Source organism: Gallinula chloropus (assembly GCF_964237585.1).
Source record: "Gallinula chloropus genome assembly, chromosome: 17".
Classification (NCBI taxonomy): domain Eukaryota; kingdom Metazoa; phylum Chordata; class Aves; order Gruiformes; family Rallidae; genus Gallinula; species Gallinula chloropus.
In genome coordinates, this window is record NC_140102.1 from 10,261,053 (window position 1) to 10,285,713 (window position 24,661).

Sequence of the window (24,661 nt, forward strand, 5' to 3'; positions counted from 1 at the left end):
CCTCACTCTGGAAACCAACAGTGACTTTTCAATGGCTGCAACACTTGTTTAGAGTTCTTCTGTGTCTGTGATGCTTAAAGCTGAAATCTGAGAGATTAAGATCCCAGTTGTCCCACTGTAACTCATTTGGGAACATGTGCCTACTTTAGTTGCTCTCATGAGTGAGTGGGTCTAACAGTTACTGGCTGTTTCAAGCTGAGCCTTCAAGACCAGATGCTCTGTTCCTCAAGCCTCTGCCATGGCCCAGTATCTCTTACTGCCTTTTCACCACTCCTTGCCAACTAACATCCCTATAAACACCAGACAAGAATTACCCTTCCTCAGTACAGTCTAACTGATACATAAAGCCAGAGTAGCCAAATTAGGCTTTGAAATTCGCTCCTTCCACTTCAAGCCCGATGAAGGGCTGTGTGCTTCAGAATCTCCCTATTTTCCTCTAATAAATGGTATTTCCTATACCAATGCATCTGAATCAGAGCACCATTTACTTATTAATAAATACCAGCAGCTAAACATCATACCAGCTGCTTTGTGCTTTGTGCAGATTACAGCAGAGATTCTCCTCTCTGTCTGCGTCAGACAAGTATTTTTACTGGTCCTGGAAAACTGTTTAGATTTTTTTCCTGAACTGTTCTCCTTCCCCTTCCCAAAGCCCTTGCTAGCCCCTAGGTGCAAACTTCCTCTGCTTTGAAACTTTCCCCCTGCAGACTGGACTAGATGCAATTATTTCCTGAAATATTTAATCTGGCATTGTTAACTTTGGCCAGTTGAAGTAAATATAAGTGAGTGAAGATGAATTAGTAAAAATTTAACTCTGGTTCCTGAAACCAAATGCCCACTGCCATACCAACAGGCAGGAGACAGACACAGAAGCCTGTGATGACAAAGACACCTCACATACTGGGCAACCATCCCCTAGCCAGAGATGACCGGCTTCCTATCAGACCTGGTAAGTACTTGGTGGGGTATTTACATCAGTGACAGTTTTGTACAGTACTAGTGTTGCAATTAAACAAAATCAGTATCTCAGTAAAAACAATAAGGCTCCTATTCACTGAAAGCACCTCAGAAGTGGTTCTGCCTATCATTTTGAGATATTACAGATGTTTGCACTTCATTTGCTCTGCTATCCATCTTTGTCATATTTTTATCAACAACATTATTGTTTCTTAAATATTTTCATTTACTGGAAAATATTTGCTTGCCCTCAACCATAATTTGCTTTGCTGACCTGCAGTTTTGTTAAATTTATCACTTATTATTTAGTGGAAGAGATGGCAGGCAGGGGTTTTGAAATGCAGGGAACAGGACTGGATCTTGGTGGCTGTGGCATCTTGACGGGGATGTTTTTGTAGGAAGCCTGCAGCATTTATATCCCAGCAATGGCTGAATCTTGAACCCTCACACATCAGTGAGGCATCTCTAATTAGGACAATGTGTCTTTGAGAAAGAGCTCCCAGCTCTTGCTGGGCATGCTTAACCTCTTGCCTAGGAAAGAGGAATATGGCAGGGATCTCTGAAAGGCCGGCAATGTTTCATTCATTCACAGCATACTCAGTGTCCTGCTGCAGAGGCTGCTGTAGTGTAAACCTAAGTGCTGTCCTGGTTGTGTATTTTTGGATCTGCAACCAACTACAATAAAATCAAAGTGGGATACTAGTTCTCAAAGGTCCAAGGAGATTAAGATAACCACACAGCTTAAGACAGGGAAAGAGTTCAGAACTGATGATGGTAGTAAGAGCTAGAGAAGACACTTTCCTCCTAGAGCATAGCTTAAGCAGAAACAGTGAAGAAGGGAAACTCTGTCCCAAGACTTTTCCTTGCTGTTCCCTCTTCTCCATCTAGGCAAAAAGCCCATGGGTTTCCAAGGGCTGTCACCCTGACAGGAACCACAGTGGAAAAACATGCTTACAAGCAACATCAGGCTCTTTTTTTGCCCATGTCAGATTTCCTTTTTTAATTTTTAGCTGCAGTGCGAAATTTCAGGAGGTTTTGCCACAAACAAACACCAGCTTGATGTGGCTACAAACTTAAGTTTTTGTTTTACCTCTGCAGGTACAGTACCGGGGGCTCTTTCAAATGGTCACTGTCCTGGGGATAGGTGGAACATTCCAAAACGGCTTTCAAGTTTCTACCATCACCTACATGTCTAAGGTAGGCAAAGGTGCACATGGCACACTGGTTAACAGCAGTGCTGAGTCTGCTTCCTGCTGGAAGATGCTTCTTCCTGGCAGTCAGCAGGGGTGTACTCCCAGTATTCTCCTCTCACGATTCCTTCCCATTACTATGCTATCATGTAACACAAGATGTGCCAGTGTTAGAAACAGAAGAAAAGAGAGATACTTGCAAGTTGTTGTTTATATCACTCTTCCTCAGCAGATGCACGCTGACTGGGGTCACACCTGTCCCCCCTATAAACCTACAGCACAGGTGTCTCCTTCAAGGGTCCCATTTAACTCTACTCTTCACTGCAAGTCTGTGCCTCAGTTCCTCAGGTTTCAAGGACAAAGAACCAAAGAATGAACTCCTTTCGATGGCAAAATGAACACACCATACTCTATCACATTATTAGCTAATCACACTTTTAGAGTCTCTATGAAATAGCGACTTTAACTGAAGCAACAAAATTATATTCTAACTATAGTAAAATCCAGGCACTGAAGTCACAATTACTGCTAACAAAAGTTCTTTTTTCTGTCTCAGCATGTTAAGGCTTTCATCAATGAAACCTGGCTGGAGCGGTACGGCTACCCCATCCATCAGGATAACCTCTTGTTCCTATGGTCTATCACCGTGTCCATCTTTGGTATAGGAGGTCTCTTGGGTTCTTCAGGAAGTAGATACCTGACAGTCAAGTATGGCAAGTATGTATGTTTAAAAACAATATGTCAACTGAATCTTAGCTGAAGGAATTGACAGTTGAGGTTTTAAATGTGAGACAGACTTTTAGGATTAGTCATGCTAATTAGAGCCATTTTAGCAGAGGTGTCTTCTTCAAGGGTTTCCTGCCCTTGTACTGTGGCACAGGCTAACCAACTGTGCTGCCAGCATGTCACAGTTACTCAGGTTGCGTTAGTCTCATCAAGGAGGAAAGGTAGCCCCTTGGATGAAGGCAGAATGAGGTTCTTGGAGGTGCTACTCAAAATATAGCAGCACTGAGATGCTCCTAAGTGCTACATCAATGTGTTTCATGATGCTTTCTTAGGTGCAGGAAATCTTTAAGACTTTTTCTCTGCTACAAAACCCAGAAGACATACTGTGGGCCTAGAGTATGCAGTGCCAACACTGTGAAAGGGATTGTTTTGTCCTGCTCCACATATGTATAAATTCACAAAACTAGCCAGACAATTTCACCCAAGACATCCTACATGCAGGAACCTAAGTGCCATTTCCCTTCAGATTTTCAAAAATTCTTTTGTCTTTCTTGCACTTACAGAAAGAAATGTCTGATGTGCAACAATCTGCTCATGATAGTGGCAGCATCCATCATGGGCTGCAGTAAAATAGTTGGGTCCTTTGAGATGATTCTAATTGGACGCTTCATGTGTGGAATAAGTGCAGGTAAGTGATTTCTCCACAGGTTGTCTGCAGGCTGTCCCAAAATTTTTACATCTTTATTCAAAGTAAATAATAACCCTTCACTAAGAACATAAAATATTAAAGTCAGTGATCCCTAGTCAGATCTTCTATGACATCCAGCAATAAACAGCATAGTTACTGCTAATTTCACTGATATGAAATTAAATTCAGCTTTCCCAAGTGTATAAATATTGAGAGCTGTCAGGAATATTTTGATACAATATGAAACAAAGCAGAAAGTCCTTGAGTTTAGTACAAAGAGCTGGGCATAATCAAGCAATACCACCCCTGGCAGGTAGACCACATTCAACAAAAATATTCTGTGCTGGTATCTGTATGCCTTGTGTTTGTCTCCTACACAAAAACTTACTTTTCCATTCCATTTGAATATGCACAGGGATGCCTATTTAACATACTTCATTAGACATTAATGCCTATTTTTCAAATAACCAGACTTGGTACATTGTTTCTCTGACATGCAGTTGTATTGAAGAACAACAGTTATATTTTGAGAACTACCCATGTACTCACCCTGCTGTGATCTGAACCTATATCATGCCTCATGCAAAGACCTAACTTTTGTTAAAGAGATTGTGTATTTCCTTTGCTTTGCCATCACATAAAGCCAGAAGAACATGTTGCTTTCAAAACAGATAAAAAGGACTGTGACCACCATATTGGGAAAAAGCTCTTGTTCCCAGACTAGGTTTTGACATGTCTTAAGTACTTCACCAATAGCTGGAAACATCAACTCTGCCTAAAGTCATCAAAATTATTGCTGGACAGTGGAAAAGAAATACTTCTGTCTCCTCCCAACTCAAGTACAAATCAACATTGAATACAGCACTGTATATTTTAATATGCTGTGGATCTGATGTACAGCTATTATATAACATCATGTCAGAAAAGGTTGAGATTATGTGGGTTAACTCCAAGCAAACAATTATTTCTACAGTGTTTGTAGTTATTCAGCACTTGCATACTCCGTGTCCTTCACACTATGTTAAGGCTCACAAGAGACACTAGCATGAGGCTACACCTACACCTCAAGGAGTAAACTGTACATTTCTCAGGGTCAGGAAACTGCACTGTGCAAAGAACCAGGAACTGAACACTGTTGCAGAAAGGGTTAGAAAATCTGGTACTGAAATATCGCATACATGGGCTGAGGAATGAACAACTATTTGGTGCACGAGGCAGCTGTATTCTGTTATGGTTAATTATTTATATGCAATTTTATTTCCAATGGTTATTAATGCCTTCCTTTTTCTCTCCCATAATTCTCTCCTCACCTCAAGGTCTTGGTGTTCCTCTACATCAACAGTATGTTGGGGAAATTTCTCCCAAGAAGCTACGAGGATTTGCAAACTCTACCTCCTCTTTCTTTTTGTCACTGGGAAAAGCCATTGGCCAAATTTCAGGACAAAGGTACAATATAATTTATCTCACACCTAATTCACTTCTGTATCCCTTCTACCTTTTGCTTCTTCCAGTGATTTTCCATCCATTCCTTTCTCTCCTCAAAACCAGTGCAATAAACTTTTATCCTACGCACATGTTTCATCCCTTCCAGGGAGCTCCTGGGCAGCCAGTCCCTCTGGCCCATGCTGCTAGCCTCCTGTGGACTTCCAGCACTGATCCAGCTGGTTACTCTGCCCTTCTTCCCTGAGTCCCCACCATATCTCCTCGTGCATCAAGGAGATGAGGAAGGCTGCAAAAAAGGTAACTGAGAACTCCAGGTTCCTGTTCCTCTCTTGACTTTCAGTTGTTTTGTAATGTTTGCTCTCCCCATATGGAAAAAAACAACTGGACAAAGTTTCTCCTTGCTCATTTCTAAGATGACTCTGTGAATGCCTGCTAAGTATAGTTTTGTTGTAGTTTCCACATGGAACATGAAATTATTTCCCTCTACAGTTCTGTATTACAAGACTTGTTTCATTCAGCTGACAACACTTGTGCAGTCAGTCTGATGACAAATGATAAATGGTTGGTTACACTGCTGGGCTCCACAGGGCACCCCTCAGCTCTTGTTGTTGGCTGTGTCCCCTGCTCAGATGCTGAGAGAAGGAGGAAGGGAGAAAAGTGGACCCGTGGGCAGGGAGGGAGTCACTGTGAACCGCACTAAGTCCCTCTGTCAGAACAGGTCCCTGTGTGCAGAAGGGGACCTGGACTCTTGAACACACTATAGAGTATCTGCCTCACAGCACAGCCCCAGCCCTTGCATGCTGTGCTGCTAAGTATGTGCATCACCTACTCAACAAACTCCTGAGGCAACAAACAAGCAATGAATTAACATGGCAGGTCTCGCTCTCCTTCTCCACAGCCATAAGGCAGCTTTGGGGTGAAGGCCATCACCAAGCAGAGATTGATGACATCATGAAAGAGAAGGCAACAATGAAAAACACCAAGATCTTGAGTGTCCTGGAACTAATGAAAGAACCAGCTTTCCGTTGGCAGCTGTACATGATAGTTATTCTGACCGCCACAGTTCAGCTATGTGGCATCACTGCAGTTGAGTGTATTTCCCCCTTAAAGTCTCAAAACACATAACGACAACCTTAAAGGAGACATCATGGCTCCCAGGAGTTCCCTCTGTTTTTCTCAGGCTTCTTAGGCCACAAGTTGCTGCTTGTCAGCCCTGCTACAGGGCAGCAGCAGTGGTCTGCAAAGTGTGGTCTTCATGTGACTTTTGGTTCTTGCTGGAGTTACCTTTCTCAGTAGTCAGGCTTATTTAGCAGCTGGTTTTGGAAGTTGTTACAAGGCCCCAGAACCTGCTCTTACAAATGAGCCTACCCTATGTCAAAAAAATCTGTAGGTTTATGTTACTGCTATTTGCCCCCAGGATGCTACAAGTATCCTAAAAAGCTGGGATGGCAGTATGCTTATTCTACCTTTAAATCTAATCAATAAGCATGCTCACTGTTCTGGCAGCTTCTGCAGTTCTCTGCCTCCTCACAGCAGCACTTCTGTGGGACTGTTTTGAAGCCACAGCTTTGCAATTACCTGCATAAATTCTTCTACCTCTAACATCACAGTGCAGCAACATCTGCAAAGCAAATACACAGCTGAGCCTAACCCAGCTTAAACTAGAATCTTTATCATCTCAGCATATGTCCAAAGAGTAGCAGAGGAACCTGAAAAGGTTCTTGGTTTAACCCCTCATGACTCCATAATGCATGCTGTTCTTGAGAAAGGAAAATATATCCTACAAGGATGCTTTTGGATGGGTTCCAGAACTGATGAAATACCCAGCTCTTTCTGAAAGCACCTAAATCAGGACTCTGCAAAGCTAATTACGTTGCAGCAGTTGGGGGTTCTTTTATCCCAGCATTTTATCTTTTATCTAATAAATTAATTACATTTCACAATGGTTTTGTCTGCCAATGAAGGGAACACTACCAAAAAGAGTGCAGAATTCTAGGTCATTCCAGCAGCTCCCATCTATGGCAGTGTCACACAGGCATGGGTAAGAAATCAGTTCTTTTCTTCTCTTACTGTTTTATGGGGTTTTCTTCCAGATCTATTTTTATACTTTTGAGGTCCTCCAGGCAGCTGGCTTTCAAGAAAGTATGATCTCCTATATGACCCTGTCTCTTGGACTGTCTGAACTTGTAGCTGCTGTAGTCTGTGTAAGTCACACTGCGATGGGAATGGGTCACAATTTCCTCTTCTGGCACTGACATCAGCGTGATTTCTGTCCTTCAGAGCTCCCTCATTGAGCGACTGGGCAGGAAAGTGCTCCTAAGAGGAGGCTATCTGATCATGGGTTCACTGCTAGCTGCTATCACCGTGACCCTCTCCCTGCAGGTAAGGAAAATCTCTTTCCATTATTTATTCTATTTCTAACCTGGGCTGGCAGGCAGGATCATGCTACTGAGAAAGGAAAGTGAGGCTTAGAAGTGCCAAGATAACTTCTGTGTTACCAGCTTGCCCTCTGGGTGAGGTAGAGGGGATATCCTAAAGATCAAACTTGTCTATATATAGGATCAAACACTCTCTCAGCAAGTCCTCTGTTGTGCTCCTACCTTCCTTTCAACATGGTCCCATGAGCTCAGCACGGAGCACAGAGAACCCTGGGAGACTACCACTGCTTCTTGATTTCATCAGACTTCAAGGATCAAACGCTGGCCAGCATAGATCAAAAGACAGTCCTAGGAAAGTGGCCCTTTCTATTAAAGCAGTTTTTAACAATTAATAACAAAAAAACCCCAGACTCTGCATCACTTAGCTTGAAATTTAACTTTGCTGCAGAAACTACTGGGAATGCAGATATCTGTTCAGACTGGACACCATTTCATGCTGTCTCTGCTTGTTGAAGCAAGTCTTGTGGCTTGTCAGTATTCATCCAAAAGTTACTCTATAGATACTACTGTAAAATTAGTCTTGAAGCAAGGTGGCAGCAGACTTCCAGTTTTGCCTCATTCATGAAGGATGTCAAACTTAGGAGAAAGGAATCTTTTTTCCTAAACCACTGTCTCGTATCTTCTTCATTAAGATCTAGGGAAATTCCTTTTCAATACCAGTTATTGAACCTTAATGAAAGTGAAGACAGACATGATTTGGCTGTCCCATACCTCTGACTGTTGGGGGAAGCACTGTGAAATCAAGAAGAAAGGAGGACAAGTTGAAAAAGTACTATTCAGGCTTCCTTTAACTGAAGGTTTCCAGGCTTGACAGCTGCTCTACACTAGCAAACCAGCTTCTCTGCTCACCTAACACAAACCTCACTGCTCCAGCCACAGGAAAAACCACATTTCTCTGCCCATTCCCACACACTGTGTATTTTCTCTTGAGGTGATGGTGTTGGAAAACAAGCAGCATTTCTCACCTACGGTTATTAACAGATTTCACCCAGAAGTTTGTTGTGTGTGTTTGTTGGTTTTTTTCCCCAGGATTGGTATTTCTGGATGCCATACTGCAGCCTTTGTCTGATTGTCTTGTTTGCAGTTGTCTTTGGACTTGGGCCAGGTAAGTACTCATTCAAAAGAAATAAAGGAGTTAAGTCATGTGAGCTTATTAATAGGGCTAGGAAAATACTGGGTAATATCATGTAACATTTATCATAAGTAAGTTAATTTATCCTGATCTTGTAGTCATGTAACCATCATGGATCCAATCACTGGCAATAAGCTTCAGTGCCATCAGGTTTGAGTTCTGCTAACAAGATGAAAGGAATGCAGCAAAAAGTACTCACTGGAAAAATACAGCAAATGTAGAGCAAAAGCAGATGGGTAAAAAGATTAAAAAACCACCCCCAACACTAAGGAAACAAAGAAAAATAAAAGCAAGAGGTCTTTTAAATTCAGTGTTGTATAACGTTACATGTTATCCCACATAGACAGCAGTGCAGAAGACATACTTTGGAGTAATTCTTTTCCTAGCATATACTGCTTGCTCCTCTTTTAAAAAAAATAATTAAAAGCCTACTCATTTTTAAAATATTTGCCTTCCCATATGGCAGGGTGGATTTATTTCTTTAAATCAAAGCTGTCAAAGTCCTGTGACTTCAAAACATCACTGAAATGCCCAGTAAGTGAATCCAGGAAGATCACTCAGTGGTGATCTAGGAGTATTGTGCTGGGAATTCTTGTTAGCAATAATTGTTATTCCATCCTTACACAGCTTCTTTTATGAGAAGATGTCAGACTTTCTCAAGTGTTAACTACTTAATTATTGAATCTCCCTGATAAATTTATTTAAATATTTTACCACTTTAATAAACCTATGTCTAGCAGTTTATAAGATACCATGAACATTTTCTTTTCTAAACAACAGTCTTTTCAATGCGAGTCCATGATGGTAGCATCTATCTGCTCACTGTGCCACAGTAACACTCAATCCAAATGTTCAAATCAAACATATCAACAAGTCCTGATTCTTCTTCTTCTTCTTCCCTTTCAGCTGGTGCCACAGTTTCTGTCAGGGTTGAAATTTTCAAGATGTCTGGCAGACCCCCTGCCTTTGTGATCATCGCGGTTCTCAGCTGGCTGGGTGTCTTTGTGATCGGAACAACCTTCCCCTTCATCGTGGTGAGTGACTTTCCCAGGGACACTGCCCAGGGACACCAAGCTCGGGTTGGCCATGGGAGCAAGGAGGAAGAGTGGTCAGAGATGACAGTGCCACGTCAGTCTAGAGTGGTCTTGGCACCTGCTCTCCCAAGTCCACTTTTGCAGCTGAAGGGCTCTGGTTTGCCCAGGTCACTTAGGCAGACTGAAATATCTGTCAAAAGGTCAAAATGCAAAGAACTCCTTCCCGAATTGAAACTACTTTGGGCCCCAAATACAAAAACTGTGCCAAGAAAGTGATGAAAAGATGTGCTCATTTTGCTCTCTTTCCCTGCAGGAAAGACTCAAGCACTTCTGCTTCCTCATCTTTATGGGGGTTCTTTTCACTTCAGGGATAATTATCCACCTGTTCCTTCCAGAAACAAAAGGGAAATCAATCGTGGAAATCACAGAAGAATTCGATAAGCTAAACTTTAAAAAGAAGCATATTCCAACATCTCCAAATCATGTCACAGAGGATTACACCTTCTGCACCAGGCTTTGATCTGCTGTTAGCTGGAGCCAGACCTTCTTAAAAGAAAGAAAGAAACAAAAGACATTTGTCATTTTCTGTCTAGCAAGTTTGTCCAAATGGACTGTCAGCTTTTGTATCTGCTACTTAGAAGGTTTCTATTTTGCCAAAAGAGTACCTTTCTCAAGCACTCCACTCTGGGCAGCTTAGAAAAGGGATGATGGCTGATGTTAGCAGGATAGACTCATGTGAATCATGAGCTTTTTGGCCGAATGTGCTGATGTGTAAATCTCTTCTTAACAAAGCAACTAACACACACTGAAACTACATGTAGGATTTATAAACACTCTGCTGACCGCAGAGAAAGGGAAGACCTCTGCTCTCTTCTTTCTCTCTGATTTCTGAATGTGTTTTTACAACCCTGGGATGGGAATAGTGAAGTTCTTGGCTGGCTGTCTCTGGCTAGGGTTCAATCCATAACAGATTAAAGAAAAAAATTAGCGGAATAGGAGAGAAATTCTTTGTTTCTCCAGACTCAACTGAATAATCAAACTTTGCCAGGTTCCCATGCATAATTCCATGTTATCCTTGTGTTGTGATTCTAAGCTCAGACTTGTTCCTACACAGCTCTTCTTAAGGAATAGTGCCTTTCAATGGCAATACAGCTCTCAAAACAGGACTCATTAGAATCCAGCCACCATAAAGCAGGAGCACTTGAAGTCCTAGAGTCTTTTTAGATACTCTGTGCTATTTTGCCCATCACTGTCGTCATCTGAAACCCTCTTCCAGGATAGGAGTTCTCACAGACATCTCATGGGCTGTGAATCCCATAGCAATTTAGCTACAACTTTTCTTTATGTGATTTTTGGCTCTATGGACCCCATTTACCCCAGAAGAATCACCCCAGACTGGAACTCCTGGCTGCAGCTGAATACCTGTTGCCAGTACCTCACTGTACAGCAGGCTGTCAGCAAGTGCTCAGTCATGTCCTCCAGCTCTTGGATACATGCAGGGCTCCTGCCTAGGGTGTATTTCTATACCATGACTAAGAAGAGATTGCATATATTTCAGGGATGTGCAATCAGTGAACATAGTGTGGATGCTGATTGACAGTCATCTGACTGTAAATATTTTATGCCTTGAATATTTTGTCACTCATACACTAGATAAGATTTAAACTAAAAGAATGAAATATAATTCCAACATAAAGAACTTTTAAGCATTTCCACCAACAATTTATGGTTCAATTTACAGTCTCTCACAGGAGTTTTGCCAATTTTTACAAGCATGTAGTGTGCACAAAGATAAGGAAACAAAGGGAGAGAGTTTGCATACTGCAGGCTTTCAAACTGTCAATGAACTTTGAGGCTGTATAGTACCAAGTTCCAAACTTTTCTTCCTGCTATACATATTCAAAGGTAAAAAGAATTTGTGAGCCATACAGGATAGCATGATCTAGGAAAGTACCACAGGGATTAATTTCACCAGAAACTTGTTTGGAAACACACAAACTCAAGGGACTTTTATTTAGAAAATATCTATTATTCTGCACGTTCACCTCTATCAATGAGAGGCTCACACAGTCCTGGTAGCAAAGCAATGCTATTAGGAAGAACATGAACAAAGCTAAGGCTCACAGTGGAACACACTGTACAAATTAAAATCTGAACTCTAGACTTGTGCATTAAAGTAAGTGGTTTTATCTCTGATATTCCTTTGATTGACATTTTTACTTCAAGTCAAATAAGGTTATCCAAAATAAGAATTGTTCATCTTAACTGCCACTTATTTTTAATTTGAAATGTTAAGCATAATAAAAACTGCAGATTGCCTTGCAATAAAACCTCTGGCCTCCATAAATGCTTCTTTCCCAGCATCAGGATCTCCCTTAGGAACAGCTGACCAGAAGAAAAGGTGTGCATACCCTTCCATGATTGGGATCACTAACAACTGACGGTCCTTTGGAGACAACTACCAAAGCAGAAAGGAAATCTCAACTTTTTGCAGAAGAGAATTCTCTTTTCCTAACTGGTCATTCTGAAAACATCCTTCGTTCCATCACAACAGTACCTGAAGTCTTGTGAAACATAAGCAGAGCGGCATCATGTAGCATTGCTGAAATGACTCTCTAGTGAGCCACTGCTCTGGTCTGTTATTCATTAGATGATATTAGGAAAGCCTTTCCCATAAGATCCTCACCAGGCAGTGAGCAGATGCCCTATGGAACATTAATGTGACAACAAAGCGTGACAGCTATTGGAGCACAGGTCAAACAGCCTGTGCTCAGTGGAGCAAGAACTTTATTCTGGTAACGAACATGTCAAGGGATGAAACAGCAAAAAATGTGGTTCAAATATACCTGAGAGGTGAGAACAGTCAGAAGTTTGAGGAACACTGCATGCACATTTTCTCCCAGAGACATCAGTTGATGGGAAAGATAGGTCTCAAATACCAACTCAACACTTAAAAACTGGACCAGTGAACTGCTGTCAGCCAGACAGGTAAACTACAGGTCTGGTCAGCCTGGCCTGTACTGGGGAAGGCTTAGCACAGCTTCATGCATGTGTGTCACACACAATTGCAAAGCTGCCAGGTAAGCGACTGTCCTGGTTTCAGCTGGGATAGAGGTAATTTTCTGACTAGTAGCTCGTATAGTGTGGTGGTTTGGGGTTAGTGTGGAAATAATGTTGATAACACAGTGATGTTTCTTAGTTGTTACAATCAAGTCAAGAAGTCAGCAGCTTCCCAAACCCTGCCAGGGAGGAGGCATAAACCTTCCACGAGGATGCACAAGAACCTGGGAGGGGGCGCAGCCAGGATACCTGACCCAAACTGCCAAAGGACATTCCATACTACATGACATAATGGTCAGTATATAAATTTGGGGGGGAAGTTGGCTTGGGCACGATCACAGCTCAGGGAAAGGCTGGTTGTTGGCTGGTGGGTGGTGTGCACTTACACTGTGCAGCACCTGTTTCAGATATTCTGTTATTAGTTTCTCTTCCTTTGCTGTCATATTAAACTGTCTTTAACTGAACTCATAAGTTTTGTGGTTTTGGGTTTTTTCCCCTCTTTCCCAATTCTCCTTCTCATCCCACCAGTGTGGGGGGAGGAGAGCAAGCAGCTGCATGGTCCTTAGTTTCTGGCTGAGGTTAAGCCATGACAGTGACTAAAGGGCCTGATGTTGGGAGATTTACTGTCCTGATCACAATTCTGACCAAAGGATACCTGTAAGATACCTGCTAACTAGCTGTCAGCACTATTTATGCAACTGCACATCTAATATGGATGCTGGAGAGCCTAATCTGGAAAAAAATCCTGCCATGAGCTCTCAGCACACAGCAACAAAGTCAATGTCATGATGAGAACCACATAACGTCAGGAGAAACTGCTGGGCAGTGCTACCTACTACATTTCAGACATTAGCTGGACAATCCATTAATATTCTTTGCATGGGATATGTTTTCTAGTAAATATGATGAATTGCATCCAATAGGCCCTTTATGATTTCTTCATCCTCACCTTCTTTAACTGAAATGTAAATGGCAAATAATAACTAAGCCATTTAACAACTTAATACATAGAAAAAATTCTTAATTATTAAATAAATGAAGTTAAAGCCTGAGAATTTTCTGTCTGAAGGAAGAGAAACATCAATCCAACTACAGAGGTTACTGGACAGTTTCAAAGCAATCACAGTCACAGAAATAAATACACTGACTAATGGAAATGCCAGACAAAACTCTGCATGACGTTGAACCTTCCTCTCCTAGCAAAGAAAAATCAGCTACAATTAAATATTTAGCCAGTCACGCCTGGTGTGACACTGGAGAATTGTTAAGTTTGCATCCCATTCCAAAAGGATGGACCAATTAAATTCCTTTAAGTAATGATTAAGTTACAACATGCTCTGTTTTCTGTCACATGAAGACATAATAGCTCTTTCCCATTGTATGTCAAAGTCCTATAGGTCACTGTCCAAGCCCCATCTACAATTCCCAACAGATAACTTTGTCTTTATATTTCTCAGCTTATACTTAAAACTGAGTTATGGTTGCTGGAATCCTGTTTAAAATTGATGTCTCAGTTCCCTGTTTCCCTAGCACAAGGCACAGTTCATGAAGTATACAGGTTCCCTGCAAGGGAAACCTTGTTTCCTTGGGTCAGACACAGCCATTGGTTGAAATATTTAATCCAACAATTTTAAACTTTGTACAACTGCTGAAATATGTGTAATTAACTCAAAAACCTTTGAAGTAAAATTTAACCTTAATAACGTGGGACTGGTTCACTGAAAGTGCCATTGAACAATGCAAGCATTTGGCTCTTGAGGCAGGTACTCGCCAGGAAGCAACAGGAATCGGCTCTTTCATAGGAGATGGCTACCTTCTTCTCTGACCTGGTGAGTATCTGGTCCCTCTTTCTCAGGGCTCTGACTTAAAAAGGACAAAGCTAAAACACAGTACTAAAGATCCAGACTCCTTAAGGACTGTAAACATTTTTGGAACAGAGATCATCTTTTCCTTACGGATTTAAACATCACCAAGAACAATGGGGCTTGGGGCCATGAAAATCATGTTGCATGGTCTTTTACATAAAAATAAAATAAAATAAAATAGACAAAAACCTAACAAAAGTCCTGGAAATTCCACCACTCACACTGCTACTATACTTTTGTCTTCTAAATTACTGAAGATAACACTAATTATCAAGCACTGTGATTACTTCCCAAAGTAATGAATAGATTCACTGTGTTGCAAAAAGTGAGGAAATTCATGACAGAAGCTTTAAAGCAAATTACTTTCCTCATTTCATCCAGAGATAATTCCTGTTATCCATTATGACTTTGCATGATCTTAAACAGGGAAGAAGTGATAAGCTTTTCTTGCTCTATTTCTCCACTGCCAGTGAGAAGCTATTTTTCTTTCCTTTTTAAGTATAAAAATTGCTAATTTGTGAGTCAAAATAAATAAAGAAGAGAAGCTGAGTTCTTAATTTGTTTGAATACTTTTGCCAATTAGCAAATCCACTGAATTTGAGACAAGATTTTTAAGGAAATGTAGTGTCTTCTGGTCCATAGCTTCTTGGTTCTTGTTATGTGACACCTTAGGAAACCCAGTTATGGACTAATGAAGGAACAAGCTCTCGAAAGATTGACCTAAGAACCATAAAAAGGAGCATTTTTCTAAGTGTCTCCCAGTCCAGCATTATTCACACTTGCATTACTTTTTTCCTGCCTGGTTGAATTTCCTACCAGCTTATCTTCATCCAGGCACCCATCTCCAAAAAGTTCTTGAAGCTCATATCTGACATGAGTAGAACACAGAGCACAGTGTCCTCTGTACAGAGATGATGCTCTCCTGGTCTGTGATGCGCTGAATAGAAAGGGAGCAGCAGTTAAACCCCAATGGACCCTACACAGATACTGATGGGGCTGAAATGCCAATTGTCCTAGGTTTGCTCTGCTGAGTGCAGTCTAGGCTGAGGATAACTCTTTCTAGCCCTGCAGGCACTTGGAAACAGGATGGATGACCAGTAGTATCACATACTCAAAAAAGGTCTGAGTAGTTACATGTTATGTTTTTTCTTATTTACAGTTAAAATTATTTAATGCATCAATGCAGCCAGAGCATATCTAGTATTTCCTTGAGCAAGGAAATAATATATCAACAGTATTTCCCTAGCCGGGGAGATGCCAAGCCTTTCAATATGCAAGCACGTACCTTCATGGTTAAGTAAGTAGGAAAAAAAATATTGGGAATGGAGAAATAAAATCCCAAGACAATCAGGAAGATATTTGTTTTAATACAACTACAGAGGCTACTCCAAATTAGCCTCTTGGTAGACCACACCTTTCTGAAAAAGCTGAGTGTTAAAAGGGTCTTTTCTTTATTGTGCTTAAAGATACCACCCAGTCAGAAATTAAAGCTGAGAGTACAATTAAATTGTGTTGATTTTAATGCTGTACTTTTGTGGCATAACATTATGGTTTGATGTACATTGGTTACTGTGGATTAGACAAGGAAGCTGATTCCCTCTTCCCCACATCCAGGGCTGCCAACCTGTCAGATAGTGCAGACATACAGTTAAAGCAGTACTATCAGGAACATGTTTTAAAACTCCTTCTTGCAAGCAAGGTGGTGGATTATCGTTCATGTACTAGCACTTGGTCTCACTGTGGCACCATGGCTGACAATTACACTTTGGCAATAAGTCAGAGGGATTTTGTAAAACTGTTTAAATACAAGAGGATTTGAAGTGGACAATGCAGGTTTCCAGAGGGGAAGGGCAAGTGTGGCTATGAAGACTCTGGTCCTGCACCAACCTAGACTAATGAGAAGGTGATGGAGCATTTTATTCTTGCTTTGCAGGTTCAGTTCCAGGGATTGTTTCAAATGATCTTAGTGCTGGGAATTGGTGGCAGTTTTCCATATGGATTCCACATTTCTGTCATCAACTATCCTTCTGTGGTAAGCAGCCATCTCCCTGAGGTTGAAAACGGGAGGTGGAGAGGTGCCTGAGCTCCCCATTCTCCCACAAATCTCAGGCTTACTGAGCATTCAGCTGATACATCTATGCCTTCTCTTTGGCAAACAGTAACATTGAAGGTGTAGAGAAATTCTCCTCCTTTAAAGAACAGGATGGCACTTTCTGTTTTAATTAGTTACCACGTAGCACACAAACTTCCAAAGGAAGGCAGAAATTGTGCTTTATCCTTCATCAGGAAGTTCACTGACTGATACCAACTTGAAGGTTTTGCAATGTGATCTCAGCTAACTTGTTTTACAAGGAAAGCTAATCTCAAAAGAAGTGTAACATTAGATCCCAGAGCCAGATCTGAAGTGCAACAGCCAAATAACAGGGAGGGATCTTATTGTCCAGTCAAATCTCATTTTATTTTTCAGCACATCAGGAAGTTTATTAATGAAACCTGGATACAACGACACGGCTCTCCTCTCCATCCTGAGACAATCATGCTGCTGTGGTCCTTCATTGTGTCTGTTTATGGGATAGGAGGATTCCTGGGAAGCCTTGGCTGTGGCTACCTGACTACAAAGTACAGGAAGTAAGTGTTTCTTGTAACAGCTCCATAGTCAGAAAGTGCAGGGAAATACCAAGGTGAATGAACAAACAAGCCTCCGCTTCTCGGCAGACACAGTCTGAATGAAGACTAAAATGATCTGGTTTACCAGCACATCCACTTCTCTCAAGTAACAAGCAGGTTTTCATCCTGCTCAATCTGCCCTCCCTAGGGAACTGCATTTCTGTAAAAGATGCATTCATCATCTCATTACCAGATCACTGCCTCTGGGAGTAGCAGGATAGTGAACCTGGCTTGTGCTCTCTTCAAAACCCATTATGACTCTCATAAAGATCTCTTGAATGCCACAAATTAAAAAAAAAGAAGTGTCTTGTGTTGTAACACATTAGCTGCAGTTAGTCTAACCACCTGGAAACCACTGTGTGGAAAATATCCTAAGTGTCAAAGAAAAGCCAGATTTCCATTTAAATACACTAATTTGGGGGTGATTACATTATATTAAATATCCATTTCTAATCTACTGAAAATGTGAAGAGAATAGAAACAAATACATTTCCTGTAACTATGCTATAACAATACAATAAGTACCAAAACAAACTTTCCAAGAGACAGCTCTGTTCTTGGCAATCCATTTTACTGAAAGTCATTTCCAAACTCTCTTTCCCACTGGATGGATAAAGGATTCCTCACCAGCCTGGTCTGTTCTCAGTGCCTTGTGTGTAACACCACTGATTTCATTTGCAGAGAAATTGGCAAACATATCTACTTGGTGTGACCCACTTAAAGATCTGCTCCACAACCCACTGATCCAGAGGCCCCTCATATGGGTCTCAACAACCCATCTTAGCCTGCCTGCACTGTGTTCTTTCCTATCAGGTAAGTGCCCCCAAGAAATTTCTTGTGGGACACTGCCTCATCCCACAGTCAGAGGGTCTCACAAGACTGGAAACAAGATCACACACTTCTCCCATGGGTTATTTAACACACGATAACCTAATGTACAAGAGGACTCTTGTCCAGGAAGCAGCACAGCATCACATCATCAACAACTGAGTGCAAAAGACTGATGTCAAAAGACATCAGGGTTGTGAACATACCAGCTAGCTATTCACATGAAGTATCTTTTGGAATATGCTTCTCAAAACTCCTACCATCTCAGATCACATCCATTTAGACAAGACTGTCTTTACCATAAGCCATTCTAGAAAGGGAGACAAGGACTCCAATCATTTCTGGGGAACAACCTGACATATTATGAGGAGTTCCACCCATTTAAAAACCCTGGTGACAAGCTGGGCCAGTTCTTCAATCTCTTTTCCCCACTTGTACTGTGGAAATGCTGATGAAGTGTTCCAGTTGTTTAAATTCTAAGCCAAGAAATATTAATGAATTCAAAACTAAAGGATTCTGAAATTTTAAAGAGTCAGATTGACTATCCAAAGTCAAAATTATTTCAGCCATTCCTCAAAACAGCAAGAATGGCTGTACCATGCTTCCTGTCACAGCAAGATTAGTTCAGAGTATAAAATGTTCTCATTTCACCCTACATTCTCATGGGAGTTTTTTTTCCTTCTTTTCTTTTCCAGAAAAAAGTGCCAAATGTGCACCAACCTGATCATGCTGGTAGCTGCACTCTTCATGGCCTTCAGTAAAACAGCCAAATCCTTTGAGATGATTCTCATCGGACGCTTTCTCTATGGCATTGGTACAGGTATGTGCTCATGCCACTGTGAAGCACAAGCATCCTTGCTCTCCCAGGACTGTGTCTACAGGTATTGCCATTCTTGGGCAATGATTTTTAAAGCAAATACACTAGGCACTTAACAAAAGTGAACGGCATCAGCCCTTTTGCAGGAAATTTTAATCCAGAGTGAATGTAGGAGAGGATGGAGTCAGAAAGTGAAGCTTTTCTCAGTATTTTAACAGTCATTTATTCTCTTCTATGTTAAAGGTTTTTCCCTCAATATACATCCTCAGTATGTAGGAGAGATTTCACCCAAGAAGCTGCGTGGATTTACCAACTCAACAGTTTCTGTTTTTCTGACACTGGGAAAACTCACGGGGCAGGTTATTGGACTACGGTAAATACTCCAATCTTTCTAGCAGGTTACACTAAAAGTAGTAGAAACTTCTATAACCTTACTCTCTCACCTAGTCAGTGACTGAGAAACTAGTTCATCTTCCCTAAAACAGGCTTTAGCTTATGCCAGCAGAAATGTTTTGCTCGTATTTGAGGCCAGCATATAGTTTTAAATGTAGGAGAAAGAAAAATTAATTACTCTGATAATCTGATTTCTTATTTCCACACACTTTCTACTAAGGAACTTCCCCTTCAAAATTTACCGCAAATTCTGAGCAAGATGTTTTGGTCCTGTGGTCAAAAAGTGGTGAAATCAGCCTCATCAGCTCTCTGGACATGTATCCTAATGATAGTTAGAAGGTTTTTCAAGATCACAAATAATTTCTTTAAAACTGTCAGAAATAAAAATAGCTGAATCTGTGAAATTCAGGTGTTTGCTCCACTGCACCCTTGAATGGAATTTGAGAGATCCTCATCACTCAGGAAGACTTCCTGAACATCCATTCCATTATTTCAGCATACTTTTGTTTCACATACACTTTCCAGGGAGATTTTAGGAAGCGAAGCTTTGTGGCCGTGGTTGTTAGCATCTAGTGGACTTTCAGCATTGGTTCAACTGGTTACTCTCCCATTTTTCCCTGATTCACCATCCTACCTGCTGATACAGAAGGGTAATGAGGAAGCCTGCAGGAAAGGTAGAGTGTCTACTTCCCTCCCTTACTTCACTTCATTTGATATGTTAAGAGTGACAACCTCTGTAGCAGACAAGAACACAGGGCAAAGCTGTACAGAGAAGTCCAGTGCCAAGCAGTAATGGTTTGAAATAAACCATTCCAGGTACCTGCAATGACACAGCTGTGTTAGCCTGGGCCCTCACTCTGATCAATTCAATCAGTTAACACCAGAATGACAGATATATATTAGCATGCCTAACATTTCCTACTTCAGTGGGAGCTACTCCTTCAAAGGAAACAGTTTAGACAGTTCATTTTTTAGTAAATAAAATGCACTTATGTGTTTACTTTGTTCACAATTAACTCAGCTTTAGAAGTGATGCTATACTGCCAACCAGAGAGACAAAATCCTTCCATCCACCCCAGGCCCAACCAGATGTCAGAAGCAGCCAGCACCAACACCACCACCTACGCCAACGGACAGGCAGACTAAAGGGTTTAATGGAACCACTCATGATGGCAGATAATCCACTCCCCTCTTTCTCCCCAACAGCCATCAGAAAGCTCTGGGGGGAAGGAGACCATCAAGCAGAGATCGATGACATTATGAAAGAGAAGGCTGCAATGACCAGCACGAAAACCTTGCGTGTCTTCGAACTAATAAAAGAGCGATCTTTGCGCTGGCAGCTTTACATCATGATGACTGTCATGACCACCTTGCAGCTCTGTGGGATCAATGCAGTTGAGTGCAATCTTTATCCCCAGGACAAGAGACACCTCTAGGCAGCACTACGAACCCTGCCAAGCTAATGCTGTTACACCAGCTTAGAACTGCATCACAGTTGCAACACTTTTTTCACAGGTGCATTTCCTCTCTGCATTTTTCAGATATACTTCTATTCTTTTGAAGTATTCCACACAGCCAAGTTTGAAGAATACATTATCCCATACGTGTCCCTGGGAGTTGGGTTATGTGAATGCTTATCCTCTATACTGTGTGTAAGTCTTTCCAGACTTGAGTTTGAAGGCAAACTTTAATGTGGTAAATAGTTGTACTTTTCCTTCCTTATAACTGGGCTCAGGGAAGATTTGCATAACGTAAGACACATCTTCCTGCCTCTGCAAAACCACATGCAGGATAAAAGGCAGTTCTTTTCCCAAATTATTTGCACAACTCTATGTCTTTTGACAGATTTTTTTATTTTGTAAAATAATTTTCTGATGTTCTAAATTAGATGTGTGTCTGTATGTGTGCACAATTTGATATATACCAGAAAGGAGACTGTCTACCAACAGCTCAGGGTTGACTAATAAACAGTGCTTAATTAATAATGAATTAGCTTTGAAGAAGCTAATCAAGAGCTAATAAAATTCATGAGAAATTAAGAGACTCTCAAATGACATTGAGTTCAGGCTATTATTCAGAGAAGTCTTCTGCAAAGGACACGTGGGAGAGAGGGGAGGAATTGTTTCATTTGAGAGCTGAGATTTCTGACCTGTGTTTTCTGCTTTTCAGAGCACCCTTATAGACCGATTTGGGAGGAAGGTGCTGCTATGGGGAGGGTACACACTGATGTGTTCTGTGCTAGCGCTCCTTACCATGACCCTGTCGCTGCAGGTAAAGAAGCAGCAGCCTTCTGGCTACTTACCCCCTGCCAGCCCATCTTCCCAGTCTTGCCTCATAGGATGTGCACAAAAAATGGAGTCAGGGGCAAAAAATGCAGAGCTCAGCTATTCTGTCATGTATCTAATTATTTGATGTCATTGGTTTCTCACTTTTAGCATAAGTTTTTCTGGATGCCTTACTTCAGTGTTATCTTGATCTTCCTATTCGTTATCTGCTATGGAATTGGACCATGTGAGTATATTAATGGCAACACCGGGAGGAAATTTTGTGAAATTTTGTGTTGATGACACAACTGGCAGAGGAAGGACAGACAGTACCATGGCAAAAAGGTCTGGAAATTAAGGAGGGAAAGGCAGATACGTGTAAGTGAGAGAGACAGGAAGAGGATGCAGAGACCTCAAATTTTACTGCTGATCACAGGATCTAAATAATTTAAATTAGAGTATCATGTCCCCAAGAGGGTTTGAGACAGAAATTTCAGAACAACTTTTAAAATACTCAGATAAAAACAACATACTAGACATTGCCAGGTACATTATAGTCATCATCTTCAATAACTTTGCAAGTTAAGTTTGGCATTAAACCAACATGGTTCAGGTGAAACTGACCACAGGAGCCAAAAGAGGAGCTGGTTTTATAAGTTACCACACTAGTAATGGCCACCAATGCAACATGGCTCAGAAACAGGCTTCCAGTATGCACGAGAAACCTAAATTAACCACTGTAGTTCTTTGCCAGAATCATGATCTTTCACCTTCATAGCAGAGGCCACCTGCCAGCAGCCCACCTCACCACTGGGGTGATCTCTGGCAGGAGCAAGGAAACAAGATCGTGTTTTGCTTTTCTTTTTCAGCTGGAGCTACTATATCTATCATGGTTGAAATCTTTAGCCAGTCATTCAGACCGTCAGCCTTTCTGATTGTTGGCTGCATCAACTGGATGGGACTGTTTGTACTTGGGATGATTTTTCCATTGATTGTTGTAAGTGGCTCTAACTGGATCCCTCCCTCCAGGGTAATTCTCTTCTTAATGCTGACAGGGATCAAAATGATAGCAAGAAATTGCAATGACACGCAAGGCTTAGAGTCCTGTCCAAATACCAAACCTGCCCAGCAATCCCCCAGGTCCCCCAGAGGAACAGCAATTGGACTTGGGTCAAATGTGGCCAGTTTGACCAATGATACCCAATGATGGGTATCATTGTTTGATACCCATCCTGATTTGTGTATTGAGCACACCTTTGGATTTTAATTAGTAAGACTTGCATCCAAAGGCAGGGAGACAGAAATTAGATTCTAATTTGCTTTACTTTATCTCACATTTCTGTTTGCAGGATAACCTTGGACCCTTCTGCTTCCTTATCTTTTTGGGAATACTCACTTTTTCAGCAATTTTCATCTACCTGTATCTCCCCGAGACCAAGGGAAAGTCAATCATGGAAATAAAAGCAGAGTTCAACAAGCTGAATTTTGGGAAAAAAGAAACCCCAGTCACTGAAAATAGCTTCCCTAAGGAACAGTTGTTCTGCACCAAACTCTGAGTGTCCAGAGGAGGAATTTGCATCTCTTAGAAAAGACAGGAAACAATGTTGCAATAGAGCTAAACAGAAAACATTAAAAACAGACTGCAAGCTCTTCTGTCTCTTTCTCCTTTTTGCTTCTTCTTTATTTTTTTAAGGTAGATATGAAATTCATTATGCTAGAAGTTTTTTCTTGCTGTTTTCTCCTATTGTTATCACTGGAAATTTCACCACTCAGTTTTAATATCTACTGAATATAACAAGATCTTTTTCCTAAAAAAACCCTAAAAAACCCAACCCACGAACAACAAAAAAAAACCCCTCCACAACTTTTATGCTAGCCTACCTTATGAAGATTTGAAACATTTTGTTAGCAGTCCATAAGGCTGAAATCCTGCTCGAGGAACACACATACAGGTTCTATGCACGGCCCTGGACCCACAACTCCAGGCCTCAGTTGGTCCCTCTTGTTCCCAAGAGTCCTGTCCAATGCCACAGACACCTGAACAGTTTGTTACTGAGCTTCCCTAAACAAGACCTCACTAGCACTAAGCACCTCTGAATAATATTGTGTCCAGTTCTGGGCCCCTGTTGGGATCAACACTTAGCACAGTGAATTAGGAAAAAAGATTCCACCCATGGTAACAGAGAAAAAAAAATATTGAAAGTGAAATTGTACTGTGCAACAATCCTTCTGGAGACGTACTGGAAATCTCAGTGGAGAACATCCTTGTGACTCCAGGCAAGCAGAAGGACCTGCCAGAGTTGTTATTGTATACTAAAGTGAAATGGCTCCTATAAAATAAAGCACACTCCCAAGAGCATCTGTGGTGTCTAAGGATCTGATTTCCAACCTGGTACATAAACTTCTGGGAATTACATCAGATGTTTTGAGAGAAGAAAGAGTTTGTTTTGGAACTGTTTTTCTTGTTATGTAAGCAGGCTGCGAATAACCAGCGATTATTGTACCCAGCAGACAAAATAGGTTGTGATGTTCATTGGAAATACAGTCTAAGTTTTTCCAAGTGAGCACTAACAACTATAGCATGATTTGTGACTAAATGCTTTGGATTATGACACCTGCTTTCAACTAATCACTGAAGAGAAGATTAATCAATATTACAAACAGCGGTTCCTCTCCTTACAGATGGAGTTGACATTTGAGTTTGGTTTTGACATAAAAAACATGCTCTGAAAATTCTGTTTGTACAGATTTTACTTCTGGATTTTTTTCCCCAGGGTTTTCATTATTTTCAGAATGTTTTGGGTACAGGAGACATAACCCACTAACATGGGTTGTAGCTGAACACTAGTATATAGTAATTAGTCTCCCAACTTTTTATTTGGCAGCTTTTTACAGCAAGGGTGCTATAGGGAAGGAACTGACTTAAAATCACATACACCACACAATCAACTTAAGCACGTTCATATGGAGTTTTTCACCATTTAAAAATATTTGTTTAAATTCCACCACGGCAATACAAGCATTTAGCACAAGCTATAGACAGCTTTCCCTCTTTTCCACAGGCTGGGGAATGGAGTGAGTAGAAAAGTCCTTTACTGACAGAAACCACTTGGCATAAAGGCACCTGTCACGTTTAACATGGAGAGACTAAAAAAAAAC

At 41.1% G+C, this 24,661-nt stretch overlaps 2 protein-coding genes across 2 annotated transcripts; both read left to right on the top strand.

Moving 5' to 3' along the window:
- Positions 1-925: 925 nt before the first annotated feature.
- On the top strand, positions 926-10,417 carry LOC311198011 (solute carrier family 2, facilitated glucose transporter member 11-like; the record flags this gene model as incomplete). The annotated part of the gene is made up of 12 exons (XM_084271883.1): positions 926-949; positions 2,056-2,154; positions 2,704-2,864; positions 3,437-3,561; positions 4,878-5,007; positions 5,153-5,301; positions 5,903-6,090; positions 7,098-7,208; positions 7,285-7,386; positions 8,472-8,547; positions 9,481-9,608; positions 9,922-10,417. The coding sequence occupies 12 exons, from the start codon at positions 926-928 to the stop codon at positions 10,126-10,128; spliced, it is 1,500 nt and encodes a 499-aa protein (XP_084128009.1). The 3' UTR covers positions 10,129-10,417.
- A 4,056-nt stretch (positions 10,418-14,473) lies between these two features.
- On the top strand, positions 14,474-23,058 carry LOC311198012 (solute carrier family 2, facilitated glucose transporter member 11-like; the record flags this gene model as incomplete). Its single annotated transcript, XM_084271884.1, has 12 exons — positions 14,474-14,497; positions 16,467-16,565; positions 17,001-17,161; positions 18,724-18,848; positions 19,089-19,218; positions 19,764-19,912; positions 20,445-20,632; positions 20,780-20,890; positions 21,408-21,509; positions 21,674-21,749; positions 22,372-22,499; positions 22,852-23,058. The coding sequence occupies 12 exons, from the start codon at positions 14,474-14,476 to the stop codon at positions 23,056-23,058; spliced, it is 1,500 nt and encodes a 499-aa protein (XP_084128010.1).
- Positions 23,059-24,661: the final 1,603 nt, after the last annotated feature.